Genomic DNA, 18,683 nt, shown 5'->3' with positions numbered 1-18,683 from the left:
TAATGTAATAATATTTTTCGGTATTTAGATGATTGTTGTGTTATTAAACATAAAATTTCTCTCATTAATTAAATTTGATTGTTCCTTCATATAAATAAATGTTTAAATCATCACGTGTCATTATTAACGTGCAACGCACGTTCATAGATACTAGTTTATTAAAATATACTTATGGCATCTGTAAATAATTTAAATAAAAAATATAACAGTAAATACAGAGAAATAATTACAAACTAATACTCCATTTTGTTTAATTTTGTCAACAAAGACAAATCCTTTTTTTTTTTTGGGAAAAGGTTTCTTTACCATAGAAAAACTTGGTACAATTTCTTTTAAAAAACCAAAGTCAATGCGTGCGTTCATAAAGTTCCATCTCTCGCACAACAAGCATCTGGACAATCTTTGACTTTGTGTCATATGAACAATTAATAATTTTTAACATTTTCCAGCCCAGTTTTCAAACGTTACCTGCTTCAAAAGTTCAAATTTTGAAGTCACTTACATGGCTCCAATGAACAGAATGATATGATCGTTAAGGATTGTTACGTTTTTCGTCTTGTTCTCCTATTGTTCCTTTTTAAAAATTCACTAATAGTATTTTTAACGGTATTAGAATATACTAGAGAGTTAGATTACCATGAGTACATTATATTTTGTGCTTAATAGTGTAAAAAAATATTTAACTTTAGATTAAGTTGATCCATAAGACATTAATTATCTATGCATATCATAATATCCATTTCATGTAACTTAAAAAATAAAGTGATAACATATTGTAATTTATAACTAGTTAAATTTTAACATAAAAAAAAAATTGCACAAAATTGCACAATCACGGTAGGTAAATTATACTCTTATGGGATGTAACGCTGCTATATCTCTCAACATATATTCGAAAGCAGTACAGAATTATACTAAGGGGAAAATACACAGTGGCAAAGGATACCTCACACCTTTGCTCTAGCGGTCCATGCCTGACATTCATTCCTTATAGAAAGCATTTTGCATAAATTTATGATGCACAATTATGTTGGATAGGAACTATTGCAGATCCATTTGTAGGCATGGGTGGGCGTTCGGATTGCGCGTGAAAATTTCGGTTCGGATTGAAGAAATGACAATCCAAATCCAATCCAAATAAACTCGGATTGAATCGATTTTTTTAAGTTCAATTTCAGATTAATCGGTTTGGATATTTTGAATTTTCGGTTTTGAGCTTATAAGTTGAGATGTTTCTTCTTTTTACAAAAATGAATATCCAAATAAAGTATTCATTTTAAATTGCCTAAAAAGTTCCTCATTCTTACCCCAATCATCCAAATGAAGTATACAAGTAATGAAATTATTATAAAAAAAATACAATAGCGACATTAATACGGCCGATAAGAAGTATAAATAATAAAATCATGTCCAAATAGAAAGTATTCTCACAATAACTTAATAATTAATATTAAATATATGAGATAATTATCTAGTGGGTAGGGTATTGAAGTTATTACTATTGACATATGAATAATTGACTAAATATAAAGTATAAGAATTTCGGATATCCAAAAATTCGAAATACCAAATCCAATATCCAATCTGAAATCCAAAAATTTTAAAAATTAAATCCAAAATCCAAACCAAAAATCCAAAAAATTCGGATTTCGGGTTTGCCCAAACTATGCTCACCCCTGTTTGTAGGAGTTTGGTCGTAGGTATAATTATAAAGAATCTTATTAAATTGACTACAAACACAGGTGACACCATGCTTGCAGCTATTATTGAAATGTTGATGGTTCGAAAATTTAAATGAAAAGATATTGACATATTATTCAGATATGTTTGATAATAAGAAATCAAAATGAAAAAGGTACTAGCGTATTATTCAAATGTTTATGGTTAAATTAGATATTCGAAATGAGAGTGTGAATGGTGTCTCGAGCTGATGTTGAAACACAAAAACAGTATTTGAGGTGAATCTGGAAAGAAAAATAAAAGGTTGGAATACACCACTCCCATAGGGAATCAATGTCTTTGCTAAGGTTTTTTTCACTATTTTATAGGAGTGTCCGACCTCTAAGTATTTTTCGCTTTGACCTAATACATCTCACAGATTTACCTCTCGGGTTACACCATCATCAATTACGTGAATTTGTAATGTGTCATATAAAGTTTTTTACTTTTCTTTCCCATTTCGATGTGTGACTCTTGGACTAAGGTATCATGCGCACTCATTCTTCAGAAGCATGTTAGTCCTTCTTTTTGTTCGTCCTCTTCAGGCCACCTTTCATCATGAACGTCACATAAATTTCACTTAAAAAAAATTGACTTTTTTCAAATACACATTTTCCCATTTTCAATATGTCATTTAAAAGTTCAGCAATCAGCAAATGCTCATTCTCAAACCAAAAATTGTAAATACTGAAATGTTTTTTTTATGCCAAACGGGATATTATCGGACTCCTGTCCTTACCACGAGATGCTTGAAAGGGATTGCTCATAGGCCATAGCGATAAAGCTAACTAGCTAAGGATATTCCAATATGATTCCATTTTAGCTATGAACACCATTAGGATGACTATTTTTTTCTTAATATCTTTTTACATTTTATTTCGGAATTCGCTTAAATATTTTATAGATAGTACCTTCTATTTGAATATCAGGAAGCCAATCAGGTTAGTATTTTTCCTAACAGAATTCCCTGACATAGATGATCAAATTTACACTTGTAATAATATTTCTTAATGTCTCATGAGTTCTTTGAGGAGGAATATTTGCCTCAAGTTCTTTTTTTTTCTTTTTTCCCAAAGGTTATTATAACTTCCATTTACATCATACTTATACAAGCTAAGCATTATCAGTCTCCTGCCTCGGAATAAAAAGAGTCGAAGTGACACTACACAACATAAGACAACTCAATAAGCTACAAAAACAGCAAAATGAAAAGCAACTAGCCACAAAAGCAGGAAATTCCCTTTTCAGCTTTACAAATTTGAGTAACCCCATTACTATAAGGTAAAATTATTGAGTATGCCAATATCTACAGAACTCTTAGTAATTTGACCTGTATATATCCTTTAAGTACTTACAGGGTAGAAAATATTAAATAATAGATGATAAATAAATTAATATATAACAGTACATGAATTTTAAATTTTAAACCTTGTATAGACATGTCGAATAATAATGTTTATAAAATAAATTTCAAAATAGAAAGAATAAAATATGCTTTGAGCAGGACGTAAAACGGAAGAATTATTAGATTGAAACCTGTCGGCTCGTTTGGTACAAAAGATAAGAGATAATTAGTTCCGAGATTAAATTTGAGATGAGTATCCTACGTTTGGTTGAGATAAAATTACGGTATAACTAATCCCGTGATGACGGAATTGTAGTATTCTTTTATCCCTATGGGAGGGTGAGATAACTAATCCCGAAATAATTAATCATGGAATAACTTGTTTCTCAACCAAACGACCCCTTAGGGCTCGACTAATATAGAAACGTGCGGGGAAGTCCCACATACTTCATATGAAATGCAACTTTATTCTTTGTGTTCGAACTCGATACCCTTAGTTAAGGATGAAGGAGTATTTACTAGTCCGCGATAATCTTTGGTGATAGTACACATAGTCTTATATCATATCATATCCAATATAAAATAACACATATATTTTCGCATAACTTAATATAAATATTATCGGAAAAAACCTCTTTACCTTCTAGGCTAAGGTATGCGTACCCACTACCCTCCTCAAACCTCACTTATAGGACTATAATATGTTTTTTTTTTGTTGTTAATATAAATATTATTTAATATTATCATTCAAATACTGCATAATTATATGGCTAATCAAATATTATATTAATTATGCAAGATTTATTTTTTCTGATTCCTCCAACCAAACATTGTGGTTCGGTGGAATACATAATCCATTATAAATATGTTTTTTTAGTTATATGACCATTTTCATGGAATTTTTATGTAAGATATAGGAGATTGATACTATAAAACACATGAAATATTTGCATACTCATTTTCTTTATTTAAGTTGATTCCATTTTCTCCCAAACTTTATACCAAGCTACATGAAAGCTTATGCTGGAATTAATATCTCTAACCAAACAGCCCCTATAAGTGTAATTAGAGTGAGCTATAGGACCAAATTTAGATTCCACAATATGTCCCATTTTATCCGCTTCCCTTTCAGATGTCTCTGTCTGCCACCTCAAAATTTCAGGTCTACGCTATTTTAGCAAGTATATTAGCACTACTACGTGTATATCCAGGCCCCCACTAAATTCAAATTTATTTAAATTTCCTCTATCTAAATCCAACGGTTCCTTCAATCCAAATCATCCTACTACGTACTCGACCAAAAATGATAAATTTTCAAAATCTCATATCCATTATTTTCTATTTTGGTTCTATCTGAACGGCAGTTTTTGTTTTTCTAAAAATAAAACCAACCAACACACGGCACACAAAAGTGAACATCCTTTTCCCCTTTTCTTTTTGATAAACCAGAAAAAAAAAAGCTTCTTTCTTCATTAGATAAATCTATTTATGGCTTTAGACAATTTTGCTTCTCTTATTCTCTGTCTTCCTCAAAAGGCTTGTTTTCTCGACATAATGAGCCACCCCATGTTCTTGATTTAGCCTAAAAAGAAGTTCCCTTTTATTTTCCTAATTGGAATGAGAACATTTTTGTACATATAATTCTTGCTTCTGAGGAAAAAAAGGATGTTGTCCGTTTCGCATAATTCTATGGCACGTAGTTCGTTAGAGGAAATGCTGGAGACTCTCCGGCAAAGGGACGAAAGTGAGAAGCCCAAAGACTTGCCACCGGCATTACCGGCTCGGCCCAAGCTTAAATCCAAGACTAGGCCTCCCTCACCTAAGAGAACGTTACCCAATAGCTTCGGAATTGAAGGCGAAGTTGAATTGGAGAAGAATACTAGCAAGAAATTAGAAGAGTCTAAAGGGTTGCAAAGGAATGCTAATTTTGGGGCTTATAAGAAGGTTAAAGGAATGGAACCTAACATCAATTATTTTATTAACAAGGTAAAAAATAGTTACTGTCATTAGTGCATTTGTCTTCATTTCTGTAAATTTACTGTCTTTATTCATATAACTCTAGTTTTAGATTGATCCGTTGTTTTTGTAGTTATTCTTATTAATTGCCTTGATTCAATGATTGATTAGTGCGTAGTTTTTTAGCTCCACGTGTTTTGTCAATTGTGTTTGCTTTGTTTACTAGTGTAACATTTCAAGGTTGTTCTAAGATGATTTTGTTATGTAACTTAGAGCTATATTTGTGTTTATTTGTGTTTCAGAAGCTTCGCATCTGGTGTCGCCTAAGGAATGGACAATGGGTATCAGGACAGATTCAATCATCTTCAGGAGAGAAAGCTACAGTACTCCTATCTGATCACAGTGTGAGTTCACGTATTCCTGTTATTTCCTAATGATGAATATTTAAATTTAACAGCTGCATCTGACTTAAAAGAACATTGTGTCATACTATAGATTGTGACAGTGCCTGTAGGAGAGCTTTTACCTGCTAATCCAGATGTTCTTGAGGGTGTGGATGATCTAATGCAACTTAGTTATTTGAACGAGCCATCAGTTCTTCACAACCTTCAACACAGATATGCACAGGACATAATATATGTGCGTAACACTAAACTGCATATATGCCTCGTTTTGTAATTTCATGTATCTCCACTTTTAATTTTTTCCTGTCCCGCTATGCTTGCAGAGTAAGGCAGGGCCTGTCTTAATAGCAATCAATCCCTTCAAAGATATCCAATTGTATGGGGACGAATTTGTTACAGCTTACAGACAGAAGCTCTTGAATGATCCTCATGTTTATTCTATTGCTGACACTGCATACGATCGAATGATGGAAGGTTTTCCACGGAACCATACTCATTGTTATTATACAAAAAAAGTTGTTAGCTCTTTTAAAAACTTTAGATGCAAGCTGATCCTAATTTCTTTGCTTTTACCTTTTGAATCGTGCAGATGAAACAAGTCAATCTATTATCATAAGGTTGGTGAAAATGTCTCTTTGTTATCTTTAGTGATGCGAGATACTTAATGTGTATTTCTACTCTGGTTCAATGATTGATGTCTTAGATAGTAATTATCAAATCATGGTGATTTTAATGACTGGGAGGAACAAATATCTCTTCATATCATACAGTGGGGAAAGTGGATCTGGGAAGACGGAAACAGCAAAGATTGCAATGGAATACTTGGCTATGATTGGTGGAGGCAGGAATGGAATAGAGAGGGAGGTGCTGCAAACAAGCTACATATTGGAGGCCTTTGGGAATGCCAAAACTTCCAAGAACAACAACTCTAGTCGATTTGTCAGTCTCTATGGCTGATTCTTTTCTCGTTTACTTTCCTTTATTTCCCCATTTGTTGCACTTGTTCTGACAGTTGTCCCTGATGGATGCAGGGAAAGTTGATTGAAATTCATTTTAGTGCAACAGGGAGGATATGCAGTGCTAAAATACAAACCTGTAAGTGTGCCTACGAAGTTTGATTCAAAGAATGCAATTTATTGTAATTGTCCTTTCATAACTGTTTTAGCATTGTTACTGACTTTTATACTTCTTTGTGCATGTCCAATGTGCTAATGCGAAAACTATGAGTAGTACTTCTTGAAAAGGTGGGATTTTCTTCTCCTCTCTACCCTGGTTTTTGTTGTTGCATTTATATCAGTACAATTGCAATCTAATTCTCTTGAAACATAATGTCTTCTTTGGGCAGTCAAGAGTAGTTCAGCTGGTCAATGGAGAGAGGTCCTATCATATCTTTTACCAACTATGTGCCGGGGCTCCAACTACTTTGAGAGGTCTGCAATTGATACCAGACCTTCTATTGTGGTTTTTTTGTTGCTTATTTCACTCGTAGGACTTCACATGGCTTTAAATATTGCCGTCTCCATTGGTTGTGATTGTTCAATTAATCAGCGATGTAACTTCATTGCCCAAACAACTTCTGTTTCTGATGCTGTGTGGTTACAACTCCTGAGATGTTTTCTGCATATCTTTCCCTGAACTGAAACTTCTGTGATCTTAAAGATGAAGCGAGGGCTGTGATTTTGAAGTTGTAAACATCAATATAATAGGATACAAGAGTAAATTAGTAGTCACAAAACTTAGTAATCCAACAAGATGTTCCTAAACATGGAAGTGGGACTGCATCCGAAGGTGGTCTAAGCTGAAAAGAAAACCATGAGGACCAAGCGATTGAATCCCAGCAGAGGCGACAAAATTAGGTGGTGTCTTCCATCCCTAAGCTTTGTGGGTAGAGTGACCCAATAACGTATGTTCTGGTGGGAGGATGCACCCAACCTGTGAAATATGAGAGCTGTGCAAGTTAGCCTGGACAACACTGTTATTAGTAAAAAAGATAGAAGTGGAACTCCGGAGCAGGAAAATCTAGAAGTTAGGCATACAGCTTATGAATCATTTATAAAGTGAGAAATTTTATTGGAGTAAAAAACTCTGTTTAATGGAAGTTCTTTCTATATTATGTGTATATAATTTTTTGTTTTACTAGAAAAGAGTACATTTAAGAGATTGAACTGACTTTTTCTTGATTTAAAAAAAAAGAGATTGAACAGACTCTTTTATTTCTTTCTGGTGCTCTATAAATTTTCTATTTCTCTTCTTTAGGAGGGCAGGGGTGTTAGTTAAGGATTTTTTTTTTTGTTGATAAATTAGTTATAGAAGTTGCGGAAAGATTTCTTCTTGAGAACTTCTATGTGATTCATTCTCAGATAAACTTAAGTTAAAAGGTGCATCAGAATACAAATATCTCAACCAGAGTGACTGCTTGGTGATCCATTATGTCGATGATGCTGAGGAATTTCATAAGCTTATGGTGAGCCTTCAGGGATAAGACATGGTCAACTTATGTTTGATTTCTGTTCTTTCAGTTCAATGCCGTGCTGGATCTTTTTTGTAATTATTTCCTTTGTTTCTCTTACTTTCACCAGGAAGCCCTAAATACTTTTAGGATTTCTGAAAGGGATCAAGAGCATGTTTTTCAGATGATTGCTTCAGTTCTATGGCTGGGAAATATAACATTCCAAGTAATTGACAATGCAATCCATGTTGAAGTTGTGCAAAGTGAAGGTGTGCTATCTTGTCAATGTAGCATTAGCTAATGTTGATCCTCTTCTACTTTTGTTCAATCTGAAAGTAAATACAGATATGATTTTCATAATCTTATACATATATAAGTAATTGTACACTTGGTCAATTGTAAGTTAGCTTTCCAACTGTGAATCTCTTGACTTAGCTTTTGCTCAGCATCCATATAATAGGTTTCAGCTTAAACACTTTCTTCCATTTTGAGTAAAGGACAGTCTATCATATTTCTCATTGTCAGTTGGCTGCTTTTCTCTGGAGTAGTTATGTTAACTCCAGGAGTACTCTTGTTAACTCCATTTCTCTGCAATTTTGAGGGTCTCTCTTAGGCTTGTCCACTTTTTGGGCCATGAGTGTTTTACATTGTTATAGAGCCTCTGTTGTTGTGATTCATGCAAATCTCTTATGCTTCTTATGATAATTCTTTCCTGCACCTCTTGTATTGTCTTACTTTGTAACAATAATTGTGAAGTTTCTTGCTTCACTTTGTTCGCAAGGTCTTCAACTTTTTAGTATTCATTTATATTCTGTGCTTCCATGGAGGCTGTTTATCTGTTTGGTTTCTCACCATCTTTTATCTTGCAGCTGTTACAAATGCTGCTAGCTTGATTGGATGTAGTGTAAGTGACCTCATGCTAGCTTTATCAACACGCCAAATACAAGTCGGCAAGGATAAGGTTGCCAAGAGTTTAACTATGGAGCAGGTTAATCGAAGTGCTTATATTCCATCTCTTGCTGATTTTCTTTCTTCACATTTTCATCCTGATATTTACCAGAAGATGTGCTATTTTCATTAATTATTCTTATATATGAATTTATCACTCCTATTTCTTCTCTTGAGAACGTGACTCATGTTGAATCTGATTCAGGCAACTGATAGAAGAGATACATTGGCAAAGTTCATTTATGCAAACTTGTTTGACTGGATAGTTGATCAAATGAACAGAAAGCTTGCAATGGGTAAAGAACAGACGGGTAGATCCATAAATATTCTGGATATTTATGGTTTTGAATCATTTAAGGTAAACTTATTTCTGTTTTAAAAAAAAAAAGAACTATTATACTGCATAGGAAGATTCCTTGTATCCAACTTGACCGTCCCATTCCCACTTTTCAGAGAAACAGTTTTGAACAATTTTGCATAAACTATGCAAATGAGAGGCTCCGGCAGCATGTCAACCGACATCTTTTGAAACTTGAACAAGAGGTAAGCATATCATGATCCTTCCAAGTTCATTCTTATTGCTTCGTCCCTTTCCTCTACTAACTTCTTTAACTGAAAGGAGGTAAAAAGAAGTCTCTTTACCGGTTTTGCATAAGCTGACTATAATGAGTGAAACTTTTTATGAGAACTGGAGCTGAGAAATTGTAGTTGTCAAAAATAGCACGTGCCTTACGCGTGCTAAACTAGCTAAGCCCCGGACAAACCGTCCCTCTCCAAGGCTCAAAGCCTGTGACCGCCTCCTCGCATGACTGACTCAATACGACCAGTTCCGGGATAAAATGTCCATTCTTAAACCGTCCCTTACGAGCCGGAACAATGATACGAGCGCCCTATATTTACTGGCCATGACTTCAATTTGTTAAGCCCACGACGCCCCCGCGCCAATTCCTCTGCCCGAATCTTAACGGATAAGGTTGAGAGTCAAGAAACTTCTCAATCAACCCCGAACAATCTGGGGGAGATTTGCACCATAATGGTCCATGACCTCATTCGTGTCTCTTCAATGGAGACTCCACCTACACTTGGACCCTAAGAGACCCATGTCCTATATAATTCGGACTAATGAACGAGCGAAGGCATCTAATCCAATCTTTATCACCTGTCATCAGGGCAATCAAACTTCAAGCTTACTACTTCCAGCTCTCAGCTTACTTTCCATACTTAATGCTGTTTCCATTTTCACTCATAAGCTTTCTTAGAATTTCATCTCGAGCCGAGGGTCTCTCGGAAACAGCCTCTCTACCTCCCCAGGGTAGGGGTTAGGTCTGCGTACATACTAACCTCCCAGACCCCACTTGTGGGACTCCACTGCGTTGTTGTTGTAAGCTTTCTTAGAATTAGCCTTGTACAACAACAACAACAAAAAACCCCGGACAAACCGTCCCTCTCCAAGGCTCAAAGCCTGTGACCGACTCCTTGCACGACTGACTCAATACGACCAGTTCCGGGATAAAATGTCCATTCTTAAACCGTCCCTTACGAGCCGGAACAATGATACGAGCGCCCTATATTTACTGGCCATGACTTCAATTTGTTAAGCCCACGACGCCCCCGCGCCAATTCCTCTGCCCGAATCTTAACGGATAAGGTTGAGAGTCAAGAAACTTCTCAATCAACCCTGAACAATCTGGGGGAGATTTGCACCATAATGGTCCATGACCTCATTCGTGTCTCTTCAATGGAGACTCCACCTACACTTGGACCCTAAGAGACCCATGTCCTATATAATTCGGACTAATGAACGAGCGAAGGCATCTAATCCAATCTTTATCACCTGTCATCAGGGCAATCAAACTTCAAGCTTACTACTTCCAGCTCTCAGCTTACTTTCCATACTTAATGCTGTTTCCATTTTCACTCATAAGCTTTCTTAGAATTTCATCTCGAGCCGAGGGTCTCTCGGAAACAGCCTCTCTACCTTCCCAGGGTAGGGGTTAGGTCTACCCCACTTGTGGGACTCCACTGCGTTGTTGTTGTAAGCTTTCTTAGAATTAGCCTTGTACAACAACAACAATAAAAAACCCCGGACAAACCGTCCCTCTCCAAGGCTCAAAGCCTGTGACCGACTCCTTGCACGACTGACTCAATACGACCAGTTCCGGGATAAAATGTCCATTCTTAAACCGTCCCTTACGAGCCGGAACAATGATACGAGCGCCCTATATTTACTGGCCATGACTTCAATTTGTTAAGCCCACGACGCCCCCGCGCCAATTCCTCTGCCCGAATCTTAACGGATAAGGTTGAGAGTCAAGAAACTTCTCAATTAACCCCGAACAATCTGGGGGAGATTTGCACCATAATGGTCCATGACCTCATTCGTGTCTCTTCAATGAAGACTCCACCTACACTTGGACCCTAAGAGACCCATGTCCTATATAATTCGGACTAATGAACGAGCGAAGGCATCTAATCCAATCTTTATCACCTGTCATCAGGGCAATCAAACTTCAAGCTTACTACTTCCAGCTCTCAGCTTACTTTCCATACTTAATGCTGTTTTCATTTTCACTCATAAGCTTTCTTGGAATTTCATCTCGAGCCGAGGGTCTCTCGGAAACAGCCTCTCTACCTTCCCAGGGTAGGGGTTAGGTCTGCGTACATACTAACCTCGCAGACCCCACTTGTGGGACTCCACTGCGTTGTTGTTGTAAGCTTTCTTAGAATTAGCCTTGTACAACAACAACAATAAAAAACCCCGGACAAACCGTCCCTCTCCAAGGCTCAAAGCCTGTGACCGACTCCTTGCACGACTGACTCAATACGACCAGTTCCGGGATAAAATGTCCATTCTTAAACCGTCCCTTACGAGCCGGAACAATGATACGAGCGCCCTATATTTACTGGCCATGACTTCAATTTGTTAAGCCCACGACGCCCCCGCGCCAATTCCTCTGCCCGAATCTTAACGGATAAGGTTGAGAGTCAAGAAACTTCTCAATCAACCCCGAACAATCTGGGGGAGATTTGCACCATAATGGTCCATGACCTCATTCGTGTCTCTTCAATGGAGACTCCACCTACACTTGGACCCTAAGAGACCCATGTCCTATATAATTCGGACTAATGAACGAGCGAAGGCATCTAATCCAATCTTTATCACCTGTCATCAGGGCAATCAAACTTCAAGCTTACTACTTCCAGCTCTCAGCTTACTTTCCATACTTAATGCTGTTTCCATTTTCACTCATAAGCTTTCTTAGAATTTCATCTCGAGCCGAGGGTCTCTCGGAAACAGCCTCTCTACCTCCCCAGGGTAGGGGTTAGGTCTGCGTACATACTAACCTCCCAGACCCCACTTGTGGGACTCCACTGCGTTGTTGTTGTAAGCTTTCTTAGAATTAGCCTTGTACAACAACAACAACAAAAAACCCAGTGTAATCCCACAAGTGGGGTCTGGCGAGGGTAGTGTGTACGCAGACCTTACCCCTACTTTACAAAGGTACTTAGAATTTGCCTTGTACTTTACATATTCAAAGGAAACATTGTACGATCGTGGATTTGGACTGTTGAATAAAACAATACGCTCTCTCTTCCTCTCTATTCACTTTTTTCTCATTTCAATTGTATTGATTATTTTGTTTGTACTGCTAGTACCCTACTTCCTTATCAACCGTAGAGTAATTACCTTCTACAGAAACTATTAGGGCATTTAAGATCAGTGGCTGCTGCAGAAATTTTTATGTTACGCAGAAAAACACAAGATTGTTAGACTCAGATTTTTCCTGTCTGTAGTTTTCCTGTGGTATTTTCGGGCTTTATTACTCTCCTGAAGATATTCCTTACAGCATCATTTTTTGATGTCGATGCAAGAACTGATGGTTTTCGTATCAGGAATATGAATTGGACGGAATTGATTGGACAAAAGTAGATTTTGAAGACAACCAAGAGTGCCTGGATCTTTTTGAAAAGGTATTTCTGCCTTTTGGTTCTTTTTCCTATTTACTTGGCGTCAGGAGTTTATATAATCTGCTAGCTTTCTTCTGTCCTGGATTATGCGTTTACTTTCGTTCTTAATTACGCAATCACACTGTTGTTGCTCTTTTTCCTTTTTGGCCTTTTACATCTTTTTCCCGTTTAGTCTTACTCTTTCCATGTTTAATTGTTGAGTTGGATGCAAAGGATAAAAATGCATCTGTTCGTATTGTCACAAGTTCTATTTGATATAGCTGCCACCACAATTTTCTTGTCGTTGTATTCCTTCTTATGGGTTAAGTAGTGAAAATGCAATATATCGAGTCAATCATAAAGAAGATCTCTGTATTTTGGCTACGCAATTTACCACATGTATTTGAATGGACATACCAGTTGATCGATGAACTGTCATTTTCCATTTTGCAGAAACCCATTGGGCTTATATCTTTGTTGAATGAAGAATCAAATTCCCTAAAGGCCACTGATTTGACCTTCGCGAGTAAACTTCAGCAGCACATCAAATCGGACCCTTGCTTTAAAGGCGAAAGAGAAGAATTTCGCATTCGCCATTATGCTGGAGAGGTCAGTTTCTTTTATAAATGCATCTTTTCTTGTCATGTGCTATAGTTCTACGGATATTAAGTAGTATTTTCTTGTCATCTAGTACTTAATTACTCAGTTTGTCTAACTCTATGGAATCTCCGAGTTAATTACTCATTGTAGTTGTCTAACTCTGGACAAAGTAATTATTTGTATTTGTTTCTTCCAGGTTACTTATGATGCAACTGGCTTCTTAGAAAAGAACAGAGATGCACTGCATTCTGACATTATTCAGCTACTCTCATCAAGTGGCGGCCAGCTACCTCGGCTGTTTGCCTCTATTTCTGCTAATGAAGATACAGAATTCTCAAGTCCATCAACCTATACAGGGGTGCCAGATTTTCAGAAGCATAGTGTTGCAACTAAGTTTAAGGTGGTTATTTTCTTAACTTCTCTATAGAACTTGATCATGCTAACAAACTGAACACTTTAGAAAATAAAAGTTTGTATCTTAGGATACCCCGATAGTTGCTCAAGGTTGTCCTTTATCAAAAACTTCTGGCAGGATCATTTGTTCAAACTGATGCAGCATTTGGAAAATACAACACCACACTTCATATGCTGCATAAAACCAAATAATAAGCAGGTTCCTGGCATGTGTGACAAAGATCTTGTCATACAACAGCTCAGATCCTGTGGTGTTCTTGAGGTGGTTAGAATATCAAGATCTGGCTATCCTACTAGGTTAACACATCAAGAATTCACAAGCAGGTGACATACTTGATCCTTAGTTTGTCGCTGACTTGTTTTTTGGTTGCTTTTCGACTTATATGAATGCGGTATTTTAGGTACGGCTTCCTTCTGGTGAAGGATAATGCATGTCAAGATCCTCTAAGTATGTCAGTTGCCATTCTTCAGCAGTTTGATATTCTTCCGGAACTGTACCAAGTTGGATATACAAAGTTATATTTCCGAGCAGGACAGGTGAGCTCATAGTTCCTCGTTTTCTGACATGAAGATAGGTTTTCTTTTCAAACAATAATGTCATTGCCCTAATCATCAAAAAGACACACCAGAAAGTTTAAGTCTTTTCTAATTTTTACTACTATATAGTTGAAGCAAATTATGACAAATAAAAGTGTGGTGCGTTGATATGAGCGCAAGCTGGCCGGGACACCATCCTTTTTAAAAAAAAAATGTGTTGTGTCTTCCAAACTGGTGACATCACATTGAGGCCAAAATGTGTTATGTCCTTTTGAAGAAGGCTTGTGAGTAGTCCCATGCATATTGGAAAGGACAACAATCAGAAATGAAGGAAAATATGGTTTATGGCTAACATATTTCCTCTGATATGTATGACCTATACAGTCTTCTAATGAGGCAATGGGTTTATACTATTGAAGATTGGATTTCCTTTTGTGTGCCTATCTTTGAACTTCTGTCTCTCTAACATGTAGATTGCTGCATTGGAGGATGTGAGAAACCAAGTTCTGCAAGGTACTCTTGAGGTGCAGAAGTGCTTTCGTGGTCATCGTGCTCGTCGTTACTTCCATGAGCTGAAAGGAGGAGTAATCACACTTCAATCATGTAAAGCGGATCCCTTTGCAACTCTTTTTTCCTTTTTCTTTTGAATACAATAGAAGATGATATTCATGAACAATGTTGTGTCTATCAGTTTTTTATGAGTATTTGTCCATTTGAAGACCACATTAGATATCTTCAAAGTGTTCCAGGGCTGCCATTCCGATGATTTTAGAAAAAGAATAAATATATAATTTCCTGCTATTTGAAGCAATGCTGAAAGTTCCAAAGTAGCTAGTGATATAAACCAGTTCAATTCTGAGCTGATGCATCAATATAGTAAAATTTTAAGACTTCCAATAATGCTGAATTTTACCTGATATTCTGACTCAAAATTCGTTCTTGTAGTTATTCGGGGTGAAATAGCAAGAAACCGGTATAATACTTCGGTGGGATCTAAGGTGAAGGTGGCTCACAAAAATGATGAGCAGCTGGTGGCTGTTGTGCAGATACAATCAGGTAAAGTTATTTGTATTGGTATCTCTGTGATTATGAAATCAAATAGATTTACACGTCTTTTTTATTGCAGCTATTCGTGGATGGTTGGCTCGAAAGGATCTTAATAAACTGCAGAGTGCAAAAACGTTAAATGTAGACATCCCAAAAACAGGCAGAAAAATGGAGGTCAAGGTACTCTATCATAAGGATTCAAAGATATCCTTACTAGGTCACTTTGCCTCAGTTTTTGTTCTCTTAATTGAACATATAACAGAATAATTGGTTTTCTATAAAAGCTTTTCCATACATTTTTATTGAACTTTTCTTCTTTCTTCGTTCAGAATTGTAAAATCTGCTTCGGGACTAATATCTTTAAGAATTTGGTGGCCTGTTTGATGAAGCCAACTTTAGGTATTCCTTTTTTTTTTTTTCATTTTTTTTGGAATCCAATTTTGGGTATGCAATTGCATTTCTGATTTCAGGGTTCGGGGGAGTCTTTTTCCTTGTTTTATTCTTACTTTGGAAGATGAAATGCATTGGCATCTCGAAAATGCCGAGTATTTCATTATTAAGATTGAAAGAAAAAGACAGTGAGGGAAAACTGGGTAGGGAGGCCTTTTTTGGTTTATACATTAGTCCTTCCCCACTCCCCTTGTAGAAGCAAAAAAAAAAGAAAAAAAGAACAGCTTGCGAAGAGTTACTGACTGATCAATCAGGATAATGGCTTCATTTTCTTGCTTTCCTTTTTTCTTAATTCTTATTGCACTATGGCTTCTCAGTCTTGAAGTCTGATATTAGCCTAAATGCAAACAGTGGAGGCAACACTGTAGTCTTTAATATTTTTTTTTGACTGCTTGAGAACCTGATTGATGCTGTAGTAAGTTTGAATTTTTTATGCAAGCAGGAGTTGCCTCGAGAAATTTTACCTTCTGCTGTAGAAGACCTCGAAAGGCGGGTTTTAAAGGCTGAGGCAACCCTTGGAGAGAAGGAAATGGAAAATGTTGCCCTGAAGGAACAAGTAAACCTATTCGAGGCCCGATGCCTAGAATATGAGGTCAAGATGAGGTCAATGGAAGAGATGTGGCAAAAGCAAACGGCATCATTGCAGGTGAGTAAGCTGCAATATGATCCTAGATAGTTAATCCGTCCCAATTTATGTGATACTTTTCATTTTGTCAAGATTCAAACTTTTTTTTCGAAATAAATTTACATATATGGAAACTACGTAAAAAGTAATATAAATCGCAATAATTAAAATTTTAAAATATTTAAAAGGCTTATGAAAAATTATAGTTAAAGAATAATTATCTGACTCTCGAAATCTGAACATTGTCACCTAAATTGGGACGGAGGGAGTACTTGGTATCCGTTGTTCTATGGAGCTCTACTGATATTGCTACTGCTTCTTCTCACTTCTCTGGTCCAATTGAGAATTAGTTTGAGAAATGATAATTTTTCCTGAGATAGGCAACATCCTTTTTCTTTACCGTGTCTCGTGTCTGGAGAGATATCGGGTATAAAGATAGCATCCTTACCATTTCTTTTAATAAGAAGATTGAAGCCTGATGATGGTAAATGAAAACAAAAATTTTCCTTCATTGGCTGGTCTACTTTGTCCCTTTCATCATTCGCATCAGCAGATCTTCTTTTGTTTTGAAACAATATTTTTATTGCTTGGCTGATCACCATGTCCCTTTCATTGGCTGAAAACAAAATTGAAGCCTGATGATAGTAAATGAAAACAGAATTTTCTTTGATTGGCTGATGGTATTTTATATTTCTATTGGAAATTGAGTTTATACTAAGGTAACTGTAACATTGAATGATGAAATTTCTAATTTGGTGATACATCAATTGTTTTGCCAAAGCAGGCTAGTCTGGCTGCTGCCAAGAACAGTCTTGGTGCTGGTGATACTACTGGTCGACCTGGAAAGCCTGAAGGTTCCCCATCTCCTCGCTATTATGATTCTGATGACGCAACATCTATGGACACTCCTGCGGGATGCACTCCAGTTAAATTTACTAACAACAGCTTAGGTGTTGGAGCTAATAGAGAGGTTAATGGTGGTTTAGCCATAGTCAGCCACCTCACACTGGAATTTGAGCAGCGAAAGCAGAATTTTGACGATGAAGCCTTGGCAATTGTTCACTTGAAACCAGGGCAGTTACATTCTACTAATCCTGCAGATGAGTACCGAAGACTGAAGTGCAGGTTTGAGGAATGGAAAAAAGATTACAAGGTCCGGTTAAAGGAGACAAAGACAAAAGTACACAAACTTGGTTGTTCTAAAGCAGGGAAGAATCGTAGAAAATGGTGGGGTAAGAAGAGCAAGTGATTTTAGGTTAAGATCAGTCGTTTTCTTCCTTAGGTATTAAAATATATAGGTGAAACTAATTCTCCCAACTTGTGGTTGGTAATATAGCAGCGTTGGTGGAGATTGGGAAATAGTGTGTGCGCTCGGTTATGGATCCCCTGATCCCTCCCCTAGATAGTTAAGAGCTTGTTTGTAAATAGCCTGCTGTAAACAATGCTAGGTTGTGGAATTACACATTAGATAGCTTTGCCAGAATAGGACTAGAGTTTTCTCAGTCCACATGCTTTTGCATTTAGCAAATGTTGTAATTAGTTGTTACTGAAAGATGGTGATGTGATTACTTGATTGTTTACAACTCCATAATGAGTTGCCAAACGTAATAGAGAGCGTTTGTTATTCTCATCTCATATCCTGTTTCTTGTGAGCTGAAGGAGCTCAAAGTCCATACAGAAAGATAGCATATGCATTCTTCTTCTTGTTTCTCCCTTCAACTCTTTTCGCCATTGTTGACCTACTTTATTACGTATAGACTATTCGTGTAACAAGCCCCTTAGTTTTGGTCATGTTAACACGAATTGCTTTAGGTTCAGTATTTTTAGGAGTTTTTAATCTATGTCAGAAATTTATATGCTAGTAGAAAATATAGAGATTGCGTTGTGCTTTTACTTAATAATTTATATTATATTGTATTGACATGATTGGTGAAGATTCATACAGTTAATTTTGGGAGAAATTAAAAAATAGTCAGATTTACAAGTGGTCATTCAAAAATAGCCACACTTTCAAAGTAATCGAAATTTAGCCACTTTTCATGTAAAGATAAATCTGAAAGAAAACACTGTTCAAAATCCGGAAAATACTCCAGTATATTATACTGGAAGCTCCAGCATAAGTATATTGGAATTCTAGCATAATATAATGGAGTTTCAGCATAAGTATACTAGAACTCCAGCATAATATAATGGAATTCTGGAGTTCAAGCAAAGTATACCGGTCCTGTATAATATGCTGGA

The 18,683-nt window shown here is 36.6% G+C and overlaps 1 protein-coding gene across 4 annotated transcripts; it reads left to right on the top strand.

Annotated features, from left to right (window-relative positions):
- The first annotated feature begins 4,284 nt into the window (after window positions 1-4,284).
- LOC107765078 (myosin-2) lies at window positions 4,285-18,077 on the top strand. Of its 4 annotated transcripts, none has more exons than XR_012701545.1 (25): window positions 4,285-5,050; window positions 5,323-5,424; window positions 5,516-5,659; window positions 5,748-5,898; window positions 6,014-6,041; window positions 6,195-6,363; window positions 6,456-6,519; window positions 6,655-6,668; window positions 6,770-6,854; window positions 7,785-7,888; window positions 8,004-8,142; window positions 8,743-8,861; window positions 9,027-9,179; window positions 9,275-9,364; window positions 12,716-12,793; window positions 13,223-13,378; window positions 13,566-13,769; window positions 13,902-14,107; window positions 14,185-14,320; window positions 14,794-14,923; window positions 15,266-15,376; window positions 15,447-15,547; window positions 15,697-15,766; window positions 16,260-16,463; window positions 17,227-18,077. XR_012701545.1 is itself a non-coding variant. In XM_016583683.2 (24 exons), the coding sequence occupies exons 1-24, from the start codon at window positions 4,730-4,732 to the stop codon at window positions 17,689-17,691; spliced, it is 3,474 nt and encodes a 1,157-aa protein (XP_016439169.1). In that variant the 5' UTR covers window positions 4,285-4,729; the 3' UTR covers window positions 17,692-18,077. The 4 variants fall into 4 exon arrangements, 2 of the variants coding, with proteins under 2 accessions (XP_016439169.1, XP_016439168.1); XR_012701546.1 differs by having other exon boundaries at window positions 17,224-18,077; XM_016583683.2 differs by lacking the exon at window positions 15,697-15,766.
- The last annotated feature ends 606 nt before the right edge of the window (window positions 18,078-18,683 follow it).

Source organism: Nicotiana tabacum, chromosome 2, assembly GCF_000715075.1.
Source record: "Nicotiana tabacum cultivar K326 chromosome 2, ASM71507v2, whole genome shotgun sequence".
NCBI lineage: Eukaryota > Viridiplantae > Streptophyta > Magnoliopsida > Solanales > Solanaceae > Nicotiana > Nicotiana tabacum.
The sequence above is the reverse complement of the archived record's forward strand: the minus strand, read 5'-3'. Positions and strand labels throughout refer to the sequence as shown.